This window comes from Anas platyrhynchos, chromosome 2, assembly GCF_047663525.1.
Source record: "Anas platyrhynchos isolate ZD024472 breed Pekin duck chromosome 2, IASCAAS_PekinDuck_T2T, whole genome shotgun sequence".
In the NCBI taxonomy this organism is placed as follows: Eukaryota; Metazoa; Chordata; class Aves; order Anseriformes; family Anatidae; genus Anas; species Anas platyrhynchos.
The window spans coordinates 73637250-73654978 of NC_092588.1; the positions used below are offsets into that span (position 1 = coordinate 73637250).

Genomic DNA, 17729 nt, shown 5'->3' on the forward strand with positions numbered 1-17729 from the left:
GTATAATGGTGCAAATACCTGCTGAACAAAGCTTACAAAGTTTGTATTCAATTTCAAGACACAGCTGGAAACATTCATCCAAGTTTTTTACCTTCTGAAAGATGAAATGCTGCTTCTGTCTAACTTTATAAAATATGATTATAGCTCCTATAAAGGCATTAAAAATCCCTTCAGGGATTTCCTTCAGGAAACAAAAACAGAGGAAAAAGCGACAGTGAAATTTTCAAGTAGTATACCTTTGTTAATTGTGCTGTATAACTTAGAAGTTTCTTAACATGGAGATCATCAAAACCAAACCTAGATTCAAGTTCTGCTCTGACAGCACGTGGATTCCACAAAACAGCCCCTAGAGAAATATTATACTGAAAACCTGAAAGAAAAATATAAAATAAAATTTGTTTACAGCATTCCTACTTTTTTTTTTTTTTTTGCATTGTTTCCTGATGATTCAGACTTGATGAGACCCAAATACAACATTTCCAGCTTTTTGAAGAAAATAATGCACCTGAAGACCTGTTCCACTAGGATAAATTCCCTGGTTTCATTAGTAGCATGGCAAGGTCAGCTAATCTGATGGTATTTCACCAGTCGTTGATAGGATCATCATGAGACGCCTTGCACAGTGACTGCAAGCAGATGCAGCATTGTGCCAGTCTGAACTGTGCATCCAGTTATGCATGCATTTGTGCAAACGTGTGTATATATGGGCTGAAAATGATTTATTGCTGACAGGGAGGGCACTAGAAGAATACCAGCTGCACTCTGCAAACAGATTTACATAAAGATACAACTTCTGTACCTGGTGAAACATATCAGAGAGCTTTCTGAGGGAGGGTATGTCATACCTCCACTGCAGTAAGAGGCATGCAGGAAACCAAGTCAATTTACATTGCTTTTGTTCTAGCTAGCTTTAAAGCAGTACCAGTGAAGACAAAGGGTTAATGATACAGTATATACCCAGCTCACACGCCTTGTCTAGCTCTCAGAGAAATCCACATCACTACAAAATACCACTGTGATAAGAATTAGATAGCACGCTGTGGTCTGCCTACTTTGCTGTCACCACACCTATTAATTGCACCAGAAATCAGCTTCCTGGCATCAAACTTTCTGTATTCTCTATTTTTAAACTAAATCCTAATTTGTCATAAATATCTGAATATTTGGTGACATGAGCATATTGTACGCAACACTTCTTTTGAGTTTATAAGCCTGTAACACTAAATGAACGAAAATATATGTACGAGGCCTCAGCTTTTCCAGCTTCCTAACATTTGCCATAGCTGCAAGGCAACTAGCAAGTCAAAAATGCCAGCCAGAAACACATAAACTATACTATAAGGCCACCTGTCACTCATTTCTCTTTTGAATAGCTGGCTATAAAGAACACAAAAGAACAAATAGCAGTGACCTGAGGTCAGGCCCAGGGAATTAAAGTCCACCCTCTGTACAGGGGCTCAAACATATTACATTTCTATCATTTCAGTCTTGTTTTTGACAGTGGGAGAGGGATTTAGACCACATACATTTCTTGGCCTGACTTTCCATGCAGAACCAGCAGCTGCACATAGAATCTAATTGTACATCTCCAGGCAATTTGCCAATGAAACCTGTTCCTGACCTTAATCTTGAGTTGTCCTGTGCCCAGTCTACCTTCTCCAGTTAAACACATCTCCCACAACCAAGCAGCAGATGGTGAAAATGTAGCCCTCCAGATAAGACTAGAATTTGTGATAACAGAAGAATAAAGGTTAAAGTAAGACTGACATAACATATAACATGCATGTCCGAAACAAAAGCATATCTTTCTATCAAATGGAAGATTTGATATCACTTTGTAGTGATTTAGTCTCTCTAAAATTCACCACTGAAAGATCATTCTAAACATGATACATTAGGCCATGCAGTTGTGATACTCTGATGAAATCCAGTTATTATTGTTAAAAAAAAAAAAAAGTCAAAGACATGAGTGACATCATTCAATTCTTGGATCATTTACATTGGGAATTTAGCAGGAATTCAGAAAGTTACTGCTATCATGTATGTGCAACATGCTTACAAGGTATGTAAAAAAAATATATATAATAATAATCTAAAGCAAATTCCTTACCTTCCAAGCTCCTATCCTGTACCAATTCAGCAGTTAAATTCAGTGCGATTTTCACAACTTCATAGAAACTCTGGCCCAATGGCATCACATCTAAATCCTTCAGTGATGCTAAGGTACTGAAAATAAAACAAAAATCAAGCTCTCCATACACAGAGAACTGAAAGGGCTTGGTGGAATAAGATGAAGCTCAAACAATTGAATATCAAAATACATAGTTACTGATGAATAAACTGATCTTTTGTTATTTTTTTCATAAAATAGAAAAAGCGAGATTTTACAATTAGAGTTTTACTCAATATTCACTGAGGATATGAAATAATACACCAATGTTCTCAGGGAGAAGGGACAGTCAGGGTAGGAGATATGAGTTAAAATGAAACCAAAACGAGAGAGCAAAAACAGTACTAGTATTCTTCTAGTCATCCCTGCAGCAAGACAACAGGATGAACAATAAAATAAATGTTGGCTTATTCCACTCAATCTGCAGAAGCAAAATACATTTAAAGCAACAGGAGACTTACTCTTGCAACAAATTAAACAAAACACATCACGTAACACTGATAAAAATATCTATTGAATTACAACTCCCAATTTTCACTTTACTAGGAAACAAACTACATTAACACAGCTATAATTTACTACTTAAAGATTAAATCAAACTTATTAATTTCCCATAGCATATTCCTACATTAAGCAAATAAAAATCCAGCTTCATTAGACAATTGGTCAACAGGTTCAGTGTCACGTATATCCAACAATATGAGAACAAAATGCAACATCACTTAAGTTACCTGAATAGGTGTGAAAAGTGTTGGACTAGAACATATTGTTCAACCAGACAATCAATTATCCCTCAACTGTGAGACATAAAAAACATGGGACATAAAAAAAAAAAAAAAAAAAAGTTTTGTTGCTGTTGTTTTGTAAACCCTTGGCTTGGCTTTGCTTTTTGTAGTCTCTTTTTCTCATGGTGGGCTAGGTACCTCTGAGAGGACAGCAAAGATGGCACTGCTCAGGAACTGGGAGAAGTCGTAAATTTAGGATCCTTTCTGCTGGCTAAATTCTGCCTGAACTAGGACCTCTACCTAGAAATGTATGTTAGAAATCTGAGGACAGTCAAGAGGTGAGCATTGGTTTTCATGGTTTGCTTTCCAAATTGGTTTACAGAAAACTGAAGAGCCCTGAAGGACACCAGACTTTAAATAAATAAATAGATAAATAGCCAAGTCTCCTCCCATCATTAATTACTTGTGGGTTGACCCAGATGGCAGTCAACCACCCACACATTTGCTCACTCCCCTCTCCCATGGGACAGGGAAAATACAAAGAAGGCAAGAAGACTCAAGGACCAAAATAGAGACAGATTAATAGGCAAAGCAAAAGCAATATGCAAGCAAAGCAATACAAGAAAATAATTCCCTACTTCCCATCAGCAGGCAGATGTCCAGCCACTTCCTGGAAAGTAGGGCCTCAGCATGCATAACGGTTATTTGGGAAAACAAATGCCATAATCATAAAAATCCCCTGCTTCCTCCTTTCCCTCAGCCTTTACTGCTGAGCACAGCATTATATGGTATGGAATATATATCCCTTTGGGATCTTTACTCAGCTCTCCCAGCTGTATGCCCTCTCAACTTGTTGCCTGCACCTAGCCTATCTACTGGAAGGCAGAGAGGGAAAAAAAGGAAAAAAGTCTTGAGGTTGTGCCAGCAGTGCTCAGCAATAGCCAAAACACTAGCACGCTATCAGCACTGCTCCAGTCACAAATGCAAACTACGGCACCATATAAGCTGCTACGAAAAAACTAACTCCATCCCAGGTGGATGTATTTGTATTCTGTGCTTTTGATACCGTATGTCTTCCTCCAAATCTAGCTGTCCTTCACCTAAGGCAGGAAACTTTCACATTCAGAATACATTCCTATGTTAGTTTTTGTTGTTGTTGTTGTTTTGTTTTTTCTTATTGCTTCATCTCTTTCAAGAGAAGTAAGAGACAGAAACCAAATGGATTCATTTTCCTGATATTAAGTGCTACAAAGGTATTAAGCTAATTAGAATCTAAACTGTGATTTTCTTATATTCATATGTAACCAATCTTTTGAAAAATCCCAAAATACATGACAAAGTTTAAGGCCATTTCTACTATGAATCTCCTTCCCTGAGACTCCTAGAGAATCACTGCTGAGCTGGACAGAGAAGAAATACAGTTATGAAGGGCTCAGAATGGGTGAAATCTACCACATCTTTATAAAAGCAGTATCTAGTCAACAGAAAAAAATGCCACCTTCCTTGTCCTATAAGGATGCTGATATTAAATATCCTGTGAAAAGAATGAGAATATCAGGTAAAATATTAGAGCAGAGCACTTTAAGCATTTAAGAGTACTTACTTTTTAATAACTTCTAGAAACTGTGCTATGGCAGCTAACCCATCCTCCGTATTGTTCAATTCAAGGTGAGGAAGCGAGTGCAGAAGGTTCCAGAAGGAAGGTTGTTTGTACAAGTTTTCTACTCTAGAAATCATTTCTTCAGCTTCATTCAAATCCATCTGTATGGGAGGAAAACACATTTACACATGACATTCCCATTAGCAGAAAAAAATAGCAAGTACCTGTTATTTCCTCAGCACTCTTTAATTTTAAACTATTTCAAACAATTTTTCAGGTTGGAAATGTACCCTCTAGCTCCATTAATTCATCACATTTTGGTCGTACTTTGAACTTACAGCAGTTTCGTTTCACAGATTTCTCTGCTCTGATGGAAAATTGAGCTAGAAGAGTTAAATATTCTTTCTGCTCAGAATTGTAAGGAGAGACATTACACACTCCCAAAAAGCATGGTTACCTTTGAGACCTCTAACACAAAGAGCTCTTTAGTCTGGCAATTAATTTTGTAAGTCTAGGGAGTAAAGACCAGCATCCTGCCAGGGATTTGCCATTCTCGCCTCACATCTCCTCCAGGGAGACCAGGGGGATAGATGTCAAGTATTATTTTTATGAAAATGGCTTTTGAAAGATGAACTGTTGGCTAAAATCACATCTTTTACAGGACTAAGCTATCAGATGCGTATGTAAAACATAGGATTTGTCATAGTGCTCATTATGCAGCCCTTATTTATCTAGGTTAATGTTTCATCAGGGCTCTTTTGGATAATACTAGCATGAGCATGCCTTCTACAAAAAGCTTGCATATACAGGCTGTTAATAATGATTGGCTACTCTCAATTAAATACACTCTTAATACTGAAAAAACTTCTGTTTTATATTCCAGAACAGATTAAATTTTAATCAAGAAGCTCATGAGAAATTGATAAATGTTACTGTGAAAATGCCATCTCATTTCAAGTTACATAAACTGGAAATATAGGTTTCATGAAGTTGCAAGTTGTAATCAATGAAGTATAGAGAAAAATATTTTTTCAATAATTTTAAAGCAAAACTATTGTTCTGTGAAACGTACAAAACTGACAGCAATGAAAATCCACTACCATGCCCATTCAGCCTCCCTCCTTCTGTTGAGATTTCAAGAGTGGAAGACTACACAGAGCCCAAACTCATGTCACACACTATGCCAAGAAAGTTCTGGAAGGAGTTATGCTACATCTTACAAACCTGCCTTCCTTCACTCCCAAGTGAAAGAGTCTGCTTGCCATATTCATATAATAAATCCAAATTCAAAGCAATGTCCAAGCAAGAGCCTCATCTTTCAAATCTCACTGTATTCCTTTTCTAAGGGGTTTGTTTGTTTTTCAATAATAAGAAAACATTAATATGAGAGTTCCTTCTAAATTTTTTTGTAATATGATTTTACAGAAATACTCAAGGTTTGGCAGATAGTGTTTTAAATTGGTCCTAATAAATAACTAGCCTTCAAGTACCTGTGAATTTTCACTACAAACAACCTAGACTTGCTTAAACTGGTAATCAAGAAATCATTGAACTTTTATCAAGCATTCAAGACATTATTTTTTTTCCTTTCAAAAGCATACCATTTTTTAAAAAGGTATTTTACTAAAACTTGACAGGATACAAAATTCTATTACAATAAAGATGCTTCAAAATCAAGAACTGTAATTTAGAAATAAAATATAGAAATACTTACAGTAAGAAAAGTGGTGCTGTTATGGAGCCCTGTAAAAATCAGATATTTTTCCTTTACACAAAGGCATTATTAGCTTCAGAAAAATTCCATATTATAAGAAATAGCAAGTAGTAAACAAAGTGCATTTCTACAGGAGAAAACAGGTGTGGAACAAGTAATACACTAGAAAGACAGTGATCTACTACAATTCTCTGCTTTCTGGTATTTTTACAATTATCACAGAAACAAAATAAATTGCTTACCATTCAATTTTCAGTAAGGCAAAATCATCACAATACCTTCCAGGAGAACATACTAGCCCCCAGATCACCAGGCATGAAAACAACTGCTTTACTTCTACCTTTCTGCTCAAAAACTGAGCCAGAAAGTGTAGGCATAGGTCTGCTACAGCAAGAATGTGCAGGATGGATGGGAACAGAAAGGAGAAATCAGAACATGGTGTTTCCTGTCTCACTCTTTTAGTACAAGAGTACATTTGTACATTAGTACTTTTGTTCACCTGAAGGTCACCACATTTGAGCTGGTGATATTTTCTATCCCTATACTTTGTAGTACAACAGAAATACCTGGAAAGAAAGACTAGGTTATTTCCCAGATCAACAGATCCCTCTCGGTAAAGTCTAGCATATATTCAAAAGTAACTGTCAGTATAAGTAACCATATATTCAAATTATTAATCCTTATCTTTAAACCTTTCCCAATGCAGTACTTTGTTAACTATTAAGTTGTAAAACAAAAGTGCAGTTTTAGAAAACTGAGAATTATGACAGCCATGGTAATAGTAATCATAAAAGTGATATTTATTTTTTTTTCAGATCACCAAAAATTTGAGTTTTCTCATTTTATTTTTTAAGATAGAAATGTTCCTTTATTGAATGGTTATCATTACCTGATATATAAAGCAATTCATTATTTTAAAGATCACAACATACCTGAGAACTTTGAGTTTTCTTCCCATAGCTTTTCTAAAGCCACAGCTTTCTCTGTGGTCTCAGCAAATCCCTTTGCAAGTTCTTGTATCTCTTTCAAGAAGGCTAGATCTGGTCCTGCAAAGCTCTCTGGACCATCTTGGACACCTGAAGTGCTTTTCCATGGAAAAAGAAAGGGACAGATGACATCATTACAATCTGGAAGCAAGTAGCTGACAAATGTGTATTTGTTGTTGTTTTTAAAACTATTATACATTTAACCACTTTTATTTTGTTTAGCTCATTAGCATGCAAGTTGCACTACTGAGCCAAAACCACAGGAAAGGGGGCACTGAAAAATCCCTGAGCTGGAGCAGCTCACCTACGGAAGGAACCCAATTCTGGCAGCAAACAGAAACATCAAAAGAAGTCTTTAACATTTCTGAATGCACTCAAGTTTTCTCCCCTGGTGTATCATGAGTCCAGGTCATGCTTTATGTATACTGTACCTTGAAGTTTGAGTTGTCCTATTGGATCTAAGGCAATACATTGCAATTGTTATCCAGAAACAGGGAAGTCAACGTTACCAGATGGAATGTGGATAAACCCTCTCTCTGGGCTCTGACCAAGGCTGGCACCTTTCCCTTTTAGTTAGTTTATTTGATAACAGTTCTACCACCTTAACAACAACAACAACAACAAAAAGCAGCAATGCTAACAGCTGTACATCAATTCTAGGTGATGTGCTCCTCAAGGTACCATTCTTCGTGAAAATCTATGCAGTTTGTACTTGGAATATTATGGTTTGTTGTTTGTTTGTTTGTTTTTGTTTTCAAATGCATGCAACAATTTATAAAGATGTTGTGTTATCACTACTGGCTTTCCACTGATTCTCAGAGCTAAACCCAGTGTACGTATTTGTCTCTCTCTCCAATACTACCATCTTGTGGCTACTCAGTAACATAGCAGATTTCTAACAATACTAATTTTAAGGTGAAATGAGAAGTCAAGAAATATTTTATATGTCTATTTACAAGTTAAAATTACTTAGACTATCCCAAGACACCACAAACAATGGAGAAAACATCTTTAATATGTTACCAGGCAGTTAAATTCTGTTTTATCTTAAACAAATTATATTATATTTTAATACAATATAATTCAAATATATAATATAGTTCAAATTATATTAGGTTGAAGTCATGTAGCAAAAATATCACTGTTTTTCATTAGAAGCACAATTAACTGTTGCATAAGCACCACTTAAAAAGCATAGTAAAGACATATTCCTTTCTTGTCAGACTTCTATGTGAATGATAGTTTTCAGCACAATTCTTACCTATTGATAAAGAAGTATCTAATGAGACAGAAATTCACAAACTACAAACTGGCACTGCTCTCCCATTCCATTCCCTAATTATGCTGAGGCAGTTTATCCTGTCTCATTGATTCCAGCTGATTCCTACAATGCCATGATATTCACTGAGCAGGACTTCAACATAGAAAGTCCCATGAACAAGCACCTCAAAAGGAAAATATTTAGGTTAGAAACAAATTTTCTTCCAATTATTATCAATTTTCTAGGTGCATTTTTTTCCAGTGACAAGTTCTTTGACACATTATACAAACTTTCAGTAGCAGTGGTATCTCAACTCATATAAGGCTACACAAACCCTAAGCACACTTCAGTTAACAGTGAAAGGAAAACACATGCTGAAAGAGGTCATGCCAGAGTCCTAAGCTTGACTTAGACTGCATACAAGAGCATGGAAACTGAAAGAATTCAGCATTGTGACTCAAGGGACAGCAGATGGACCCAAATACAAAAAGCTTTTTAAAACTCTGAATTACTTTGAAAAGACTGTACATAACCTACTGCCAGAGCATTAGGTTCTTGATTCTGTTAGAAGCAGGAAATTATTAAAGCATTATCGGACTAAAGCATTATTGGACTGAGACAGATGATTTGAGACCATCCACCAATACATGACCTTCGTGTCCTTTAAGCTGAAAATAATTTGATTCTCTAACTGGTTGCAGTTAAGAATTAATATTAAACACTGTAAGAAAACTATTTAACATTAGTAATAGTTATCTGCTATCTTTGTTGAGTCTATATTACCAAAATGTTTTCATCCTTATTAGTTAAGTTAGATATTAAGTCACTAAACCAAAACCGTACATAATTGCATCAGAAAGGTCTAAAAGTTCTGTTAAAACGGACACAAGATTATGGGCAGATGAAGCAGTGCATTTCTCTTACACTCCCTCCCTGATCCTCATTTTTTTCTGACATCTACAGAGTTGTCTGCAACTTTAGGCTAACAGACAAGGAGAAAAAAAATAATCTTAGAACTTCCAATAAGTTCTTTATTGTTTCAGATAAGCTTATTTTGATACCAGCTTGGCTGACTGCCAGATAGATTTTAGAGAAATCTTTCACCAACTTCAAACTTCCATGGATTAAAGACAGAACAATTTCTCGCCACATTTTTTTCCACCTTTCCAGAAGAGATTTAAACATCAGGTTTCTGTTGTTCACAGGGTGGCTTTCAGAGTGACTAATAGCTGCACTTTAGCTATTGCTTTTGAAAACTACCACATATTCCAGCATTACCAATACACCTACTGCCTGAAATTTCTGAGAGCTAGAAACATCGATGTTTGGAAAAGAAAAAGAACAGCAACACCAGATACACTGAAAAAGTGTGTCTTTTGAGCGTGAACAAGGGTCTAATGCTTGACCAGAGTAACAACATCGGTTAAAACAAAACCAGTCAGAACTTTAAAAAATAAAAAAATTAATTAAAAAAAAAAAAAAAAAAAAAAAAACACATCAACATAATACTCTAGATTAGTTTCCACAGGATTTTCTACATACATTTTGTTTCCCAAATGTTCACTGAACTCCAAATTGGCACCTAAATTCATGAAACAAGGCAAATTAAAATAATCATGAGTGATCAGAGAAGCAGAACATAAAGACAGTATCACAAATAACCTGTGGTGCTTGATGCAGCCTTGCTACCTGTATACAAACCTTCCTATTTCAGAGGCACTGCATATAACAACGTTCCCAGGGAAAAGGTCACCTTTACTCACACGGGAGCACACAGCTAGGCTTATGGTGCTGATGACCTCTTGCCAACGCCTGGCTGGACTGATGATGGCGATGCAGGAATTAATAGTACCCTCTCCTCCAAACCCATCGCTATGTTGCACCTCAGATCCACAAACCTTGGGTTGATAAAGAGCAGGGGAACAACCAAAAAGCAACCTTGGCTTCTTATTTTTTATGCTACAGATACCTTTAATACATAGCAGAAGCACATCTAATAGAACAGGCTGACCTGAGTGAACATTAATCATTTCTGTTATTGAAATCTCTCAAAAGTAATCCCATCACAGAAACCATCTGGCCTCAAACCGCATGAGCACAGCAGCAAGCAGTTCTCAGAGCAGGTAGGTAGCAAATGTAGTAGATAAGCAGTCTGTTTAGCAACCCCTTCTCAATCAGAGCAAGGGAAAATATTGTCTGGTCTTCATCTCAGAGCTTCAAAACTTGTTTACTTGGTAGGGCAGCAAGTTCAGTGGGGGTGGCCAGCTATGACAGAAGAGAAGGCAGCAAGTGCAACCAGAAATACTCACAAACACCCCTCTCCCAAACACAAGCCTCTCAGCAGCACAAGAGCAGCAGTTCAGGCAAACTGTTTCTGAGCTATTAGCTTTACAGGCATTCCCAGAGGAATTATGTCAGCCAGCTGCCACTTGTGCCCCTCTTGTCCTCGTTGCCACAGCCATTTCTCTGGCCACTCTTGAAGTTGAGCTCAACCTCCTTGGGAAGTAGAAATGGCAACAGGAATTATCTTAGTTTTCAGGTTCAAATTTATGAAACATGTCACAGAGGTTCTATATATTAAATATCTGTGCTAAGTTTTAAATTATTTTTAATATGGTATTAGAGGCATACAGTCACTCTCCCCAGGTGGAATGGGGGAGAGAACTGGAAAGGTAAAAGTGTGAGATATGGGTTGAGATGAGGACAGTTCACTGGGTAAAGCAAAAACCACATGCATAGACAAAGCAAATCAAGGAATTTTTTTCTCTGCTTCCCATCTGCAGGCAGGTGCTCAGCCACGTCCAGGACAGCACGGTTCATAGCATGTAATGGTTCCTTGGGAAGACAAAAACTATCACTCTGAATGTCCCCCTCTTCCTCCTCCTTTCCCCCATCTGTTATTGCTGAGCATGACCCTACACTATGCGGGACATCCCTTGGGCCAGCTGTCTTGGCTGTGTCCCCTCCCAGCTCCTGGGGCACCTCCAGCCTCCTCACTGGCAGGGCAGCATCCGGAGCTGGAAAAGCCTTGGCTCTGTGTGAGCTCTGCTCTGTGACAACTAAACCATCAGCGTGTTACCACCCCTACTGTCATCAAGAATCCAAAACATAGCATCATGTGAGTTTCTTTACAAAGAAAATTAGCTCAATCCCAGCCAAAACCAAGTCAAGGGGGTAGATTTTGCAGCAAATCAAAGTTACAGAGTTGATCGTAGCCTTCACCTGGCTCATCTCACCAACAGCCTGTTGATGGAGCCTATTGGCCTGGACAGCTGTTTGGGTGGTTTATGATTTTCATAGTGGAGGTTACAGCAGAAGTAAGAGGATTAGTTTGTCTGTTTTGTTGTTGTTGTTTTGTGGTTTTTTTTGTTTTTTTTTTTATTATTATTATTATTAGTTGATTTTTTAATTATTTAATTTAAAAAGATAAAAGTAACTATATTTCAAAATGTGAACAACAATGTGGTATACACTGTGAAAATAAATGGGTCAAGTGTCCGTGCAAGTTATACATGGTCTTTGATTTACCCTTAATAAGCACAACATTGTTGATGCAAACTGTCCCTGAAAATGTCTGTAGAGAACCTGCCATGGTTTGACATAAATCCTCAAAGGGAAGATATTTGATACTGCTGTTCCTATAGCACCCCTTCTGTCCATTCAACACAGGGACAGCGTAGGATTCAGTTATGTTTGGCTGATCAAGCTGACAATCTGCATTCCTAAGGCTGTTGGCAGCCAGCATAAGCCAGAGCAGCCCCTAGCTTGATTTAATTTATACTGATGGACCTGCTGGAATAGACTGACCTCAGGATGAACTTCATGTTACCTTTTTACCCTTTTTCTGACCTAGGCTACAAGCTACTTCACGTAGCCTACTGAGTGTATAAATATACATACATGGATGCATTTTGTTTTTCACTTGAAGAAAATGAAAGCAGATAATTTTCCTCATCCCTAAGTAGGTCTAAGACTGCCTCAAGGAAATTTCATCCTGCTTTCCTTTTGAAATGGAATATAATTTGGGCAGTTCAGTCAAAGCAGCGTAAGTAATCATGCAAAGCAGTAAATAAAATTCATAGCTTCTAGAGGTTTAACACACTTAAACAGCAACTGGGGTGGTGATGTAAATAAAAAATATCCTTTTAGGAAATATTTAATTTTTTTTTTAAAAAGGTCAAGAGCTATTTGTAACCCTATAACCCAGTAAGATGATACTGCCTCTGCAGGTAACAGACAACACACTTTGTACTGAGTTTGCAAGGCCACAGCACAGAGGCTTGTCACTTTTATTTTGTCTGAACCTGAAGTGTGCCTGTGGCTTTGTTTTTTCTGGCCAAGTGGCTACAGCTATTTATTTTACTTTCACTTGTCAATGTATAATGGCACGACAGTTTTAAACACAAAGGAGTAACATGTGACTATTTAATACATAAGATAATTATGACAAATATAGGAAAGCATCACAGAGGAACACGGACTCTCTGTGATAATAGAGGCCTTAAGAAGTGTAGGCTCAGGATGCACTGTACTGGAGTAAGGTATGGCTTGATAAGAGATTGGGCACAAACTAGCCCTGGCAAGTCCACGACTATATAGAACTTACTATTGGTCAGTTAAAAATGTAGAACCATAGCTGTACAAAGCCAATTTCATGACTAACGAGAAAAAAGAATGAGTATCTAACATGTAAGAGGTAATGTATACATTTGGATGGACCATATAAATTCAGAAGTAACATGGGTCCGCAAAACAGTGATGAATGAACAAGGTACAAAAGCATATGACTTCAAGTGCGCTTTGGCATATAAAAGAAGCCATCAACTACACATTTCTCCAGCAAATATGCCCCAAATCATGACCTGCAATAACTACGCCTCTGCCACCAGATTGAAGCCATTGACTTTATGAGCCAGAGCAGCAGTGGAAGGGCAAGCACAACCCCCAAGGAAGGGGGTAGAAATGAAGTGGTTATGTAACAATCTTAACTACACAATTATCATTAGATTTTTTTTTTTTTTAAGAGATATTGCTACAATAACAGATATTATCACATATAAATATTTTGTGTGATTATAGATCTGTTCTAATAATGATTCCAGCTTAAATTGTTATGACTTCAATTCTACTAATGAATTACTGTTTTGCAGTGTTTGTGCATAAACAAGATTTATTTTGCATGGTCTTATGCTCAATCAATACCTCTCTACATATAAAAAATAACTAGAACAGGCTAATCAAAGCAAGCATTATGGCCAATTATTGTGATACTGAAGTGTTCCAACTTGCTGCAAGCTGAATTTATTGCTGTCTATAAAACTAAAGTTATCTATAAGCTTCTACAATAATAAACCATAAAAACCATGATGCACATAGTCCCTTAGTTGACTCAAACCTGTAAAAATCTTTTTGGTAGATATTCTCAGTTTTTCTGAGAATGAAGAATACATATATACACAAATATTCTGTTTATCTTACCTTAATTTGACTTTATTATTATATATTTTGAAAGGTTGCTTATGACTACATTCTTCAGTCACACGTGGTGTCAGCTTGTATAAAAGTCTTTGCATCTCAGTTTTTTCAACACTTTGTGTTGATGGATGCACTACATTTCTTAAAGAAAGCTCAAAGTCGCATTCACTTTTTTCTCTTTCTGCATTCTGGGATCCCGTGATAAGGCTCTCTTACAGTCTTCTTTTTCACATTCTTTTAATTAAAAGAGCTTCTGCTACTCCTTTTGGCTCTTTGTGTGTCTTACTTGAGAGCTATCATTGTTTTGCTTTTCTATGTTTACACCTCCCATCATGTATGCTCCTAAAGTATAAATCCACATGATATACTTTCTGTTGGTCAATCTCACCTTTGTATAACAATAGCCTTTCCAATGAAGGATAAAAATATGGTCTTGGGTGGCAGCACTGAAGGGCAAGAATATCACAAGGTTTCCCCCAGCTTTCTCCAAAATAGCTTTTAGTGTCTGATCACAGCAAGAAATTCCCATGAAAAGCAAAGAAAATTAGAAATAGGCATGACTAAAGCCCCATGCCTTTTCCATTCATAACAAGACTAAAGGAAACTTTTAGCATGTGGTAACAAAACTCTTATTCTTCCTCTCTACCAAAAAATAAATACATAAATACAAACATTTGTTGTAGAGAAAGATGCACTGTGACACTTAAAGCACTGTATAAATTAGTACATCTTACCGTAAGTGGTTGTTTTTCTGTGTTGTGTAACTGGTATTCCTACATCTGGAGCCAACATTACAGAAAAGAGTTCTCATGAAAGGATAAAGGCCCCGACTTGGCAAATCTCGAGCTTCTAAGTAACCTAAAATCAAGCAGTGGCAGAATTAAAACCCAGGATACTGCAGTTACAAAGCCTGTACCATAACATTGTGCTCTCTTCTTCTAGGAAGTTGCTTTGTCACCTGTGAACAATAAAGTTGTACCAGTGGCAGGTGTTCTGTTAAGCACAACTAATTCACCACAGAAAACTGATAACTCCCGTGCCAGACTATGACAACCAGACATTAGGGAGCAGTTTCTGGAAAGTTTGTTTTCATGGAATTAATACCATTGCAACATATGCTTGCTAGACTGTCAGCCCAATATGGAGGATGTACTCTACGAGTACCCCTAATGCACTCAGGCCCCTAGCATGCATTGCATACTTGGATCCAGACCAGAGCTACTCTAAAGTAAACATATATAGCACACACTAGATTCTCTCCAGACGTTTCACTCTACATATCTACAATTGTTTTACCAGACTGATTACTAAGGAAGTTAAAGACTGACATTTGCAAACCTTGTAATATCTTACTTGGTTAACACTTATCTCTTAAAGTACATTATCAAGTAACCAACTAAATACACATCCTGTTTGGCCCTATGAGAATGATGCATTATGGTATGCCCCTTACAAAAATTATGACAACAAAGTACACATTAGAAGCCACTATTGCAATTCACAGAAGTTATTTCGTGTAGTAGAATGATGAATTAAGCAGAATGAATAAACATTATACTGAAACAGAACATGTACTATTTCTGTAGTGGGTTTACGTGGCAAGGTTTTGGCAGCAGTGGGCCATAGGGGTGGTTTCTGTGAGAAGGATCTAGAAGCTGCCCCATGTTTGGTAAGGGCCCCACTTGGCTTCCTTGCCAAGCTTTCTTTAAAGTACTAATTCTAAAGTCTCCTGTGTAGAATGTACAACTAATTCACTTGTTAACTGAGAGGTCCAAGACTTACACGCTTGCTTTAAATACAGACTATCTTAAGTTCTTGAAGCTCTTGTGCAGTGAGTAATATAGCCAATCATCTTTTGTTGTCTCTTCACTTACTGGTTTAACTGCTACTTCACTTCTTTGTTATTCTGGGAAGTTGCCCTATTTGGGAACCCAGCCTGCCATTCCCTGTAAAACTACTAATTAGAAGTACTGACATCCGTGAATAATAGAATAATAAACTGAATAAAATACAATACCCTAAGTTATTATTTTATGAATGAAGTTAACACTTGACAAGATAAAAGCAAAAACAGAACTTGGAAGAATTTAAAAGTGTTCATTCTAATTCCCAGGAAATGGGTAGGGTTAAGATTAATCTTGCCTAACTGTTGACATCTACTGCATAATTATCTCTCTCTGGGACAGTCATCTAAACTGAACTTCTTGTCAATAGAAAGAAAGAAAAAAAAAAAAAAAGAAAAAAAAAAAGTAAGTACAACTAAAATCAAAGAAATTCAACTTATTCCAAAGATGCTGTCTAAACCTGTTCTGAAAATTCATACCTTAAACTCTATACTTTTTTCAGCCATCTGATGGTTTGCTGAGGAGCCACAGCTGAACAAAACTTAAACACATTCTAAGGTTCTTTCTACTGACTCCACTACAATTAAGTCAACACCACTCCAGCACACCCCATTACAGTTTATCTTTAATAATTCCTAAGTACTTCTTCAAGCGGAGGCCAACAAAAGAGAGTGTAAGTGAAATAAAACATACAGCTTTCCTTGTATTTTGGGGGTTCCTGAAAGCGGATTGCAGCCAGTACCAAGAAAAGCACACAAGGCCAGAGTATTTCAGCAAGAGACAGGACCTGAAAAGGGAAATGAAAACATCATTAGTGCTACAAAGAAAAACAAAACTAGAGAACAAATCAGTTAAATTTGTATCTTTTAATCAAATAAATAAATTAATTAATATTCCCTCTACAACTACTTATGGCAAAATAAAATTGTTAAAAACAAATTAGCAGTTAAGACTTTTTTAAAGTACTTATAACTTTGCCAAATATGCTGCTTTCAGAGTACAAAAACAGTTTTCACTTCTTCTGTTGATAATGTTTGTACACGTTTCCTTCTAATCAATACAAAATAAGCCTGGGACAACTTGATTACAGCTTTCCTCCAGCTGATCCACTTGAGAACTCAGCATTGTGTTGGACCTTGCTGCAGTTCCTCACTCTTCCCTGGTGCCTGCTGTCCTGTACTGTGACCAGTGCATCTTCTCATCCTCCCCTGGGCTCCCTGACTGATACCATTGCATCCTTTCTTTCACCTGTAGTCATCCTTCTCAAAAAGCTGCCTTCATCGTCCCCAGCAGCAAAGCACTCCAGGCCCAGCTAACAGGCCTGAGGCTGCCCACAGCCATATCTCACATTACCCCATCTTTTCATTTCCAGGGCCACAAGAACCTTCAGGAGCCATATTTCACCCTTAAGCTAGCTACGATACAATCTCAGCTGCAAACTTAGATGGCAATTAATTCTACACAAAGAATAATTAGGGAACAGTGGTAGAAAAATTCAGTAACACAGTTGCCTGGTAGCATGCATCTCCTGAGCTTCCAAAATACAGAGCTCAGAAGCTACAGTGTCTAAAACCTAAGAAATGGAAGGTATGTTTTACACCACAGCAACTTCAAACTCTGAGTGAAGTCCAAATATAGCTATTACCTCCACTGTCTTTGAACCATGTTAGTAAAAGGTGCAGATGCTTGCCTGCATTTCAGTTAAAACACCTGCTCTTTAGAGAACACTTGTGTTTCTTTACAGCCCTGTCACCTTTCATGCTGTGTTATCATCTAAAGCCACCTGCCGCTCGTGACGTGTTTCTTCAACAGACCACACCTGTCTTCTAGCTGTAGCTATCAACAGATAGCCATGAGAAGACACTCACCTTCTGCAGATACACCTACACAATAATACAGAACTGAAGCAGGTCATTCATTATAATTCCTGGTTTGGGCAATTTTGCATCTCACT

The 17729-nt window shown here is 37.2% G+C and overlaps 1 protein-coding gene across 11 annotated transcripts in view; it reads right to left on the minus strand.

Annotated features, from left to right (window-relative positions):
- ABCA13 (ATP binding cassette subfamily A member 13) overlaps nucleotides 1-17729 on the minus strand; it is a 189818-nt gene that overhangs the window by 170662 nt on the left and 1427 nt on the right. For 10 of the 11 annotated variants that reach the window (XR_011807700.1, XM_072034942.1, XM_072034941.1 and 7 more), the window contains exons 2-8: nucleotides 16469-16562; nucleotides 14666-14789; nucleotides 7142-7293; nucleotides 6210-6238; nucleotides 4499-4656; nucleotides 2111-2226; nucleotides 237-370 (exon numbers count right to left, since the gene is read on the minus strand). Coding sequence is in view for 10 of the 11 variants with exons in the window: in XM_072034942.1 (XP_071891043.1) it covers nucleotides 237-370; nucleotides 2111-2226; nucleotides 4499-4656; nucleotides 6210-6238; nucleotides 7142-7293; nucleotides 14666-14789; nucleotides 16469-16562 (807 nt within the window). In the remaining variant the exon portion in view is untranslated. Of the gene's footprint in view, nucleotides 1-236; nucleotides 371-2110; nucleotides 2227-4498; nucleotides 4657-6209; nucleotides 6239-7141; nucleotides 7294-14665; nucleotides 14790-16468; nucleotides 16563-16910; nucleotides 17002-17729 lie in introns of those variants that run through there. The other variant, XM_072034944.1, reaches the window with a different exon arrangement.